Raw genomic sequence first — 10,331 nt, forward strand, 5'->3', positions numbered from 1 at the left:
CCACGAGTAGCCTCCATGTCACCAGCCCCCATGTAGGTAAACACTGCTATCTGTCCTCAGACTAACCCGCCCACCGTGATACAGATGGTGAACATGTGCATGCTCGGAAGGACAGGCGAGACAAGAGCATTTCATAGACGGCAATGAAAAGACAGGCTACTCAACTGTGAAGTTCCTGTCTTTATTATGCAGACTTCACAACTGACCTTGCAATTCCCTGGGAAATTACATGGCATATTTGTGTGTATATTTTTTGGCCAGTTTGTCAAACTTTTCCCTATCCGTCTTGTAGGTCTTTGCAATAGATGGGACCACCGGATCGTCGGGATTCGGGTCACACAGCAAGGAACAGATGGATAATAGAACCTTTGCGATGGTAAGTGCTGGCGACCATTCAGATTTCAGGATGTCCAGACATATGTTGCCCCTTTTGCTGATGTTCGGATGGTAAATTCGCGTAGTGAAGGTAATTTCAGGTGGGTGATACGGGTAATCAGTCGGGAAGTAAATTGACAGGAAGAAGATTCCACCCTGATAGGGACTGTTGGCTGGTCCCATGATTGTCCCTTGCCAGTGGAACATATCATCCCCTACCGGACCTGCTGAGCATTGAGCTGGGGGATCACGGGTCATATTTAAGAGTTCCCTTTGTATACGTTTCAACGCCGTTGTTCCAGTCAATTTCTAATCCCTGATCCAAGGCGAGGAACCTGGTGGTCAGCAAACTCAATGGTCCCAGGCCGGAGGGAGCAGTACAAGGAGGAGTCTGGGCGCTGGGATAGACGTGGCAGGCTGGGCTGGAAGTTGCGGAGGGAGGCAGACAGAGGGAGATTCTGGCAAGGGTGGGAGAAGGGCAATTCTGACCCGGCGGGCGGACTGGAGGCTTGTGTCTTGTGTCTGCTGACCTGCTTGGCGATCGGTACTTGGTGTTCAGCGGCGACAGGTTGCGGTGTTCGGCTCTTCAGACACTCGGAGGAGATGCCACAGCCCCTGGTCCAGGCACTAGCCTCTGCCCTGCCGTCTGCTAGCCACCCTGGGGGCCGGGTTACTGGCCAGGATTCTCTCTGTGATGTCACAGTGGCTGCACTGGCCACGTAGTAGCCACGTCGAAGGAAAGGGCTGAGGGGACAGGGCGGGTGGCTAGGTTGGGGGTTTGGGAGTTTCTCAGCCCTGAAGCGTTGTGTTGGCAAGTAGTAACGCATGCAGGCCCACAGCCATTGCCCTAGTGCATTACTGCATTTCTCAGAATTGCATTGCCCTCTCACACAGTTTCACCTTATTTTAACATTCTACCCACAGGTAACTTTATCCCATCCGTTTTCACCTTTGCTGTTCTGCTTCTCCCTTCCAGTGTGGGTTAGAAATCACATGATAACAGGACGCAGTGTCATTTCTGATGTAGGAGAATTTCCAGCTTCATAACTATTTCCCAGTTTACTAATTCAGTCGACTTAAGAAGGCAGAATAACAATCCCTTGACCCTATGTTAAAGACGGAGACTGTGGACAGATAAAACATCTAATTCAAGGAAAGGAACTTGCATGGATCTCTTGTGTTCTATGGAGCCAAAGTTGAGCGTGGCTTGTGTGGTTCTGAGCAAATGGTTCTCTTTACTGTGATGACTGTGAGATACATAATTACTCATTTAAATTAAAGAATAATTTTAATAAAATTGGAAAATAATACCAGGGCATTTCTTAATGTAGAAAGCCTATATAACATTGCAGGAATTTGAGGTCAGCTTCCAAGATTATCTTTTCGTTCGCAGTAAGGGGGCTTGAAAAGTATCTGACATGCAAGTCCTACTAACACAAGCCATTGTGATTGGGCTGAACATTAGGACTACATATACTGTGTGAGCTGTGTAAAAAAAAAGAGGATGATCACTGGCCTCTATGAGCTGTCAGTCATCAGAGCTAGCTCCAATATAGATTTTATTCTTGTCTGCACTTCATTTCCAAATGTTGGCCTATCTAAAATATATTAGCATCTTCGGACTTAATGGAACACTTTTTGTAGAGCATAACTGTTAACATTTTGTCAATAAAAATGATCTAAACATACTCTCTATATTATATCCTATTGCAACAACATTTACTTCCTTGAACAGTCTTCTTTCATCGTCCTAGACACAACTGGCTACACACTATCTCTTTCACAATTAATGTTCATCTAACTTCATTCATAAATTCAGTACTCAGCTTTCAGGTATTCAGAATGATAGTATCATTAATTTAGTCAATGTTATAGCATTTAAAACATTGTTGAGAAAAGGAAATCATACATGTACAGGACAGCTTTTTCTACTATAATACATCAATTATTCACTTGTACCTATTCAAAACTCAAGCAATTGGACACTAATTTCACACACAATGAAGGTTGGAGATAGGGCAAGACTTTCAGCAACACTCATATACAAAGGCAGAAACATGCCTGCTAGCCTAATATGTGTCATAAAAAAGCAATGAGGTCATGAGCATAATAAATATGTGTTGGTCCCGGGCTACCATTCATTGGGCACCTTCAAAGCAAGAGACTTAGCAAACCAAAGTCAAGCGACCACTAATTCCCTAACTCTGACATAGTCCTCATCTGTTGCTTCTCCCGCTAAGACAGAGGAACATAAAGTTTGATGAGTCTGAGGTTTATAATATGGGTCCTCTGAGTAGAGCTACAACATTCAATGTTTTGGCTGGAGAGGTTAGGAGAGAATCTAATCGTTTACTTCATTAGATTGCTGAAGCATGAATTGCAAGGTCATCTACACCAAGTCAAGTTGAAGGATAGACCTATGTTGGTATATAATAGCAGAAGGTATTCAATGGCTTAGAAATTTGGGGTGTTAGAGTGGGCTTATTGGGAGAAATTTATTAACCCCAAAAGAAGTGTCCCGAGCACACAACCCTTAGCCAAACAGAAGGAAACTGGTTTGTGGTAGAAACCCCAGCATTCCTAAAGACCCTTGAACGCCGATTTATGTCAGGGAGACTTGATGGGGAGCTCTCCTAAATTGTCTGCAATGGAACAAGCGTTATAGGCCCCATGGGTGCAGGAGCCAAGTTGTAGCACTCAAAGGAGAGTGGTCACCTTAATGGATAATCGAGTCAAAGTAGTAATCCAAATAGCCTGACTAATCAGAGTAGGAGTAGTATGGACCCTTGGTGTTGGCTACTTAGGCATGGTGTCCCTAGGAGTGAAATAAATGGGAAGCCTACTAAATATCTACTTGACCTATACAAGCAGAAACATTCTAGATCAGGTGAATGAATGATGGTCTAACTGGAATCACCAGAACAAAGAGTCACTAATCCTCAGACTCCCATAATTGAGCCAGTTTCTAGGCACACAGATCCTTGAATGAAGGTGGGGCCAGGTCCTTTTGAGGAAGGACCCCACTACACTAGCAGAAGTTTATACTGGAAGTTTTGTAAATAACAAAATGTAAGACCGGAGGAAGGAACGGCAATAGAGCTTGAATTCTAAACACCTGGTTTGCAGACGCCATAGGTGATAGTGGAAGCCCCTAATCTGTTTTCTGAGTCTCCAGGTAGATTCCGTCCCTGGCGGATCCCCTCTGACCACAGTCCTGCCATGTGAAGAGCCTCATGATAAGATAGAGAGCATTGTGAATGGAGCTTGATAGGTTAAAATGCAATATCAGTTGATCTACCTCTTGATCCATTTTAAATTTTTTCAAGTTTTTAAATATTTTACGCTTGCTTTTCAATCGAAGTTTTTCTCGGTCTTATTTGGTCAGCGTTGTTGGGTTCAGTTTTGTCTTTGTTTGGTGTACTTTTCTGTATAGGGAATTCAGGGCAGGTAAAACTATGGAGATAGTAGCTGGAGTAACAATTTCCTAGGGAAGGCAAGGGAGGTTGGGGTAAAATGGGGCGTCAACAACAATGAGTACAATTAGAGGAAATTTTTCTACAGCTGATTGGTGATGATTGCATGGCTCTTCACATTATTTGACCCTTCAATTATGTAGTGTTTGAATTATGTGTCAATAATAGTTTTTAAAAAAAACATTTCGTATGAAATAGATTAATATCTCTCACCTTCATCAGTATCATGAAAAAAAACATATAGATCAGTTTAATGATGTTACTGTATCTAAAGCAATGACTCACAAACTTGAACTGTCTCAAAATCGTCTGGAAATTTTATTAAAACCTAGTGGCATTCTATAATGTGAAATGTATATGAGTTAGTTAAAGTTTATTGTGCAAACCTGGCCGAGAAACAGGTGTGGGGTTAATTGAAGGGCAGAGAGATAAATTGCTCAGGGACCCTCGCCTTTCTAGTCCTCAGGTCTCTTGCTTAGTGATGGCTGGACCAGGGTGCTACTGCCTTAGCCAGTTCCCTGCTTCAGCTGGCAAGGCTCACTTCCTGGAAGACATTCTCGAGGAGAAGCCTCATGGACCTACCCCAATGCAGCCCTGGGTGCTGGAGCAGCAATATGGAGAGCCCTGCCAGCGCTGAGATGTTTACGTGTTCAGTGATTCGGCTTTCCTCTTGCAGTCGGTATCATAGTGTGTGTTGTGTGAGATGGAGGAGGGATTTGTGACCCAACATGTCATGTGGGTTAAGGTTGGACTTGTGGGCTTGGGCAGCACTGGATTGGGATGCTTTCTTGATGTGCACTTAACCTTTAACTAAAACTCTCTCTTGTACATGAGTTTTTGTGGATTTGTTTCTCTAAAGGACACAGACTAATACAGTATATAATTCATTATTAGGTTATGAGCCTAATTTGATTCTCCCAAAAGCACTCAAATATTATAGGCATCAGGAAAATTTTTTTTTCTTTTTTTTTTTATTTTTTATTTACATTTTATTAGGGGTTCATACAACTCTTATCACAATCCATACATAAACATATACATACATCAATTGTATAAAGCACATCCGTACATGCTTTGCCCTAATCATTTTCTTTCTTTTTTTTAAATCTTTTTATTGGGGCTCATAAGGCTCTTATCACAATCTGTACATACATCACATGAGCAAAGCACCCTTATACATTTGTTGCACTCGTCACTCCCATAATTCACCTTCCACTTGGGTTAAGCAACCGAGCCCACATGGAAGCAGCACACCAACATAGGTGACCATGAAGGACAGAGGAGACCAGGTCTCCAACATCAAAGATGGGGTGGTGGTGAGAATCACGTCACCGTGAAAGAGGGGGAGTGCATGATGGGGACCCAATGCCCACCTGTAGAGAGCTGAACACCCCTTCCAGAGGGGTAGTGAGGAGGAGATGGGCCACACAGGGTTCAGTGTAACAACACTGAAACTCAAAACCTTCCTCTAGTTCCTGAACGCTTCCTCCCCTCCCAACCATCATGACCCCAATCCTACCTTGCCTTGCGGACCTGGTTGTACCAGAGGATGTACAGCGGTGCAGTGGGGATCGGGAGGCACAGGGAATCTAGGACAGACGAACCCTTCAACACCAGCGGTGGGAGTGGCGACACCAGGAGGGAAGAGCATGTAGAAAGGGAGAACCGATCTCGGAGATCTATGTGTAACCTCCTCTCTGGGAGATTGTCAAGGGGGAGGTGGGTGAGGGGAGACGCCGGGGAGTGTAAGATAAGATATAATAATTATTTATAAACTATCAAGGGACCAGGGGTGGGATCGGGGAGGGAGGGGGATGGGGGGAAAAAAGGGAAAACGAGGAAAATTTAACTTCATATAAAAAGAATGATTTACACTTAATTTTTGAATAGATAAATTGCCCAAAATAAAAGGGGTGTTTTCCTTTTCTGAGAAGAATGGTTTTATTTCTTTCACAAATGAAGATAACTAAAATTTCCAAATTTCAGGCTATTTGGCTACTATTAGAAGGCTTTGAAATTTTATGGACTTCATAATCACATATTCACAATGACTGATGGTGTTTTGTTCTTTGTTTATTTTCATTTGGTGCAGAAAAACACCTCAGAAATTTTTGTGGCAATCATATTTACTTACACTATTTGCCAGCAAGATTACTGGTTAAAAATACACTGAAACAAATAATTTGTTATGTTGTCCTATTAATTTCCTATGAATAGTGACTCTCGGATACTCTATGTATCAGTAATAACATTTCCTAGCCAGAAAAAATGCATTTCTATAGATCTTTCTGTCTGAATATATAAGCTTCAATTGTGTTAAAAACTAAATTATGTACTCAAGAAAATCCACTGTATTCAGTTTCTCGCTAGTTGCTCATCTAAGTCAAGGAGGTAAAGCTCACTATTCGCTTTCCAATTTTCCATTTAAACTGATTACAGTTATTAATAATAGAATGGAAAATGTTTTTCTATAATATTTGGGAAAATGTGCAAAACTCTGCAAACTAAGTTTATAATGGGGACACTGACCTTTTTAACATAATCCTGTTGCATGAGTTTCTGGGGAAACTTCATTAGAATGGAAACATTCTTTTAAAACTATAGAAGTAATATTTGTTTTCTATATGCATGCACTGTCTAGATCAAGGCTATTTTATTTGCTTACAATCACACCTTTCATATGCTATTGATTCATGCAACACCAATTGATATTGATTCATACATCATTCTGTACCTTTTTGCAGTACACTTATGCCAGTAAGCAACCTAGGAAAATCTTTATCCGCTCCCCCCAGGGAGTATGAAAGTAAGGTAATACTAATATACCAAACCAAACATCAAACTCACGGCCATCGAATTAATTCTGACTCATGGTGACCCTTCAGGGCAGGGTAGAAATTTAGCTGCTGGTTTCCAAAACTATAACTCTGTCCATTCGTTAACAGTTTTATTAACATTTCATCCACATATCATACAAATGAAGAGGAGATGTATAAACATTACCATACTCAAATGAGAATATCGTCCTCCTCTCTGTATTCATTCTTATTGAAGTAATATTTTTAATTGTGGAAAAGCTATATACACACGCAAAAAGTATCCTCAAAGTCAACGACTTCTACATGTATAATTCAGCATCATTTAAGTTACTCTTCATGTTGTACAGCTTTTATTGTTATACTTTTCCAAATTATTTCACCATAATTTTTAAGAATACAATGTCCCCTAGACACAAACCCTTCCTCCTCCACCCATGGTACCCACTGGTCATGTTTGCTTCATTGATTTAGTAGTTTCCTTGATATGATATTCACTCCCACAGTGAAATCGCATTTAAGAAGAGTTGTACATATGCCATCACATTCAGTTCTAATGCTCCTTCTCCCATCCCACATTCATTGTGTCCTCCCAAATTCCCCCTAACACAGCCTCCCCTCCCTCCTTGATAAATCATTGCATCAGTTGATGTCTATAAGCTTCCATTCTTTCTGTGTTTCATAAACTGGGAACCTGAGCAGAAACAATAATTTTGAAAAATGAAACGGAGAGAAGGAAACAATAATAATAATAAACATATCCATAAAAGAGTAAGAAAGAAAAGACCACCAAAATATTTTAAATGCTAGAGATGAGATTTTGGTCAAGGAACAAGCAAGAAATAGTTGAGCCAAGTGCAAATTCAGGTTGGGTTAAGACTCAAGAAGGCGATCAGATGAATGAGGATCATATTACATCATGGTTCAATCCACCACAATCAAGTTTACAATCATCTCTGTCTGACAATGAAGCTGTTCCAGCCCCTGGCTGTGGCCAGAGGGAATCTGCCAGAGGTTTAATTTAACTAGATCACCTGTACATGGATTCTATGTTCCTACTGTCTTCCATAGTGTTCTACCAATTGGGTGCTTACCTTTTAATCTCTGGTACTTTTTTTTTCTTTCATCATATATGAATTTTGTTATCCTCACCATTGGATCACACAGGCTGGTGTATTTCTTCCATGTTGACTTAATTGATGCCTCTATTAGATGGTTGCTTGTTTAAATATAAGCCTTTAAAATTCCAAACACATTTACAAATGATAGCCGAGCACCATCTGCTTACTTCATGACACTTTGCTGTACCATCCTTATTTTCATTGATCTCTTCATGAAGGCAACTATCAAGCTGGGCCCTGTTATAAGAACTAACTGTTCTTAGAATGGGGCTAGAATTAAGGGGGAGCCCAGAATCCATCTGCTTGTTCACCAAAGAATGATTCTGATTTACATTGGCGGTCACAGTATGAAAAAATAAAACCTCACAACAGCAAGAAAAAAAGAGAATCAAAAGAGAAAAACATTGTCCATCATCCCCCTGAGGTATAAGGCATTGATGACATCAATAATTTATCCAATGGCATAGAATTTAATGCACTATTGTTGTGAGATTATGCCAGTATAGTCTAACTGTGAGCTACAATGCATGAGTGTTACTCTGTACAGATTGTGTTCTTAATTGATTGAGCTATGTTTACATTCAGAATGGGTGTTGATGGTAGGGGAAAGTTACTTACAAAGGAAGATTGCTGCCTATCAGATTAAAATCTATTATATGGATGCAAGGGGAGCATTGAGGTTGATTTGGGTCCCCTTTCATTGATACCCACTAAGCCAGGTTTCCCACCCAAGCTCCAATGATCACCATTTCTACAGTAGTCTTGGGGTACTCATCCCTTGCTTACTCTTTCATCAGAGTATTTCAGTCCTAAATGCAAAGTACAGATAAATTTGAGCTAGGGCCCAGTTCATTCAGTCAAGCTTCCATGAAGAGTTCTTAGACATGTCCTTTGGAGGATACCATGCTCCCTGGAAGACCAAGATTTAAGGTCATCTTTGTGCTTAGTCCATGGTGTGGTTCACCATGGGGTGGGTAGAAACATTCCGATTTTCTATCCCAGAACATGAAACCAGTTATATTCTTCCCTCAGGTTTCCTACAATTATTGTTTGGCATCCATTTCAGATATGAGGTTGCTCCTCCCCATTAACCCACCAAACCCACCAAAAGAAATATCCGTGCCTCCTGCGATATGCAGATGCTATCTTCCCCTGGCCTTGCCTTGATTTCCTGAACAGTTCTCCAATCATTTCTGTGGATGGGTGTTTGATTTGTGAGAGCATTACCTCAATGTTGAAGAGCATCAAGTGGATGGCCTTGTCCCTTTTCCTCCGTCCTGAAGGGGTGGCCTTTCAAGGTGCTCTTATGAAGTGCACATAAGAGGGTCAATGTATGGTTCATGGCTGGTAGGCAGACATTATTCCATTTCTTTGGAGATTGATCTCTAACATTTCTTTAATTAATGTTTCTCCTTATAGAAGTGGACTCATACAATGTTTGTTCTTTTGTTATTGACAAGCTACACTCAGCATATTGGTTTCCAGGACATTCGATGTCATACGGTGTCTCCTGCTTTCAGCAGTCTTATATAGGAATGCATGGTATTCCATCTGGTGTATGTACCACATTTTCTGTATAAATTCTTCAACAGTTGGGCTTTGAGTTGCTTCCAGTATATTGCTGTTGTGAACTCTGCTGCTCGACATATAGGAAAGTATATATATAGATTCAAGCCATGTCTCTTACTTCTTTGGGGTATATGCCTAAGAATGGCATTTCTGGATCGTATGGCATTTCAATTTCCAGTTGCTTTCTGCAATATCATGCTGTTTACCATAGTGGTTGTATGTGTTTACAAGTCTACCAACAGTGTTCATGAGCTCCAATCTTTCCACATCCTCTCTAGTTTTTGTTGTTTTCTTTTTTTTAATTGAACTAGCATTGCAGTTATAGAATGGTATCCCATTGTAGTTTTAATTTGCCTCTCTCAGATGGCTAGTGATCATAAACTTTTTTCATGTGTTTGTTAGTCATTTGTGCCTCACTTTTTTAAAAACATTTTATTAGGGGCTCATACAACTCTTATCACAGTCCATACATATACATACATCAATTGTATAAAGCACATCTGTACATTCTTTGCCCTAATCATTTTCTTTTTTTTCCTTTTCTTTTTTTACATTTTATTAGGGGCTCATACAACTCTTATCACAATCCATACATACACATACATCAATTGTATAAAGCACATCCACACATTTCCTGCCCCAATCATTCTCAAAGCATTTGCACTCCACTTAAGCCCTTTGTATCAGGTCCTCTTTTTTTCCCCTCCCTCCACGCTCCCCCCTCCCTCATGTGCCCTTGGTAATTTATACATTGTTATTTTGTCATATCTTTCCCTATCCAAGTCTCCCTTCCCCCCCTTCTCTGCCATCCATCTCGCAGGGAGGAGGTCACATGTGGATCCTTGTAACCAGTTCCCCATTTCCAACCCTACCTCCACTCTCCCAGCATCACCCCTCACACCCTTAGTCCTGAAGGTATCATCCACCCTGGATTCCCTGTGCCTCCAGGTCCCATATGCACCAGTGTACAACCTCTG

The 10,331-nt window shown here is 41.0% G+C and overlaps 1 protein-coding gene across 2 annotated transcripts; it reads right to left on the reverse strand.

Moving 5' to 3' along the window:
• Positions 1-225: 225 nt before the first annotated feature.
• LOC142434280 (ubiquitin-conjugating enzyme E2 D2-like) lies at positions 226-660 on the reverse strand. 2 transcript variants are annotated; one of them, XM_075538996.1, is made up of 2 exons: positions 627-633; positions 226-548 (listed from the first exon to the last, which is right to left on the reverse strand). In XM_075538996.1, the coding sequence occupies exons 1-2, from the start codon at positions 631-633 to the stop codon at positions 226-228; spliced, it is 330 nt and encodes a 109-aa protein (XP_075395111.1). The 2 variants fall into 2 exon arrangements, with proteins under 2 accessions (XP_075395111.1, XP_075395112.1); XM_075538997.1 differs by having other exon boundaries at positions 226-660.
• Between the last annotated feature and the right edge of the window lie 9,671 nt (positions 661-10,331).

Source organism: Tenrec ecaudatus, chromosome X, assembly GCF_050624435.1.
Source record: "Tenrec ecaudatus isolate mTenEca1 chromosome X, mTenEca1.hap1, whole genome shotgun sequence".
In the NCBI taxonomy this organism is placed as follows: Eukaryota; Metazoa; Chordata; class Mammalia; order Afrosoricida; family Tenrecidae; genus Tenrec; species Tenrec ecaudatus.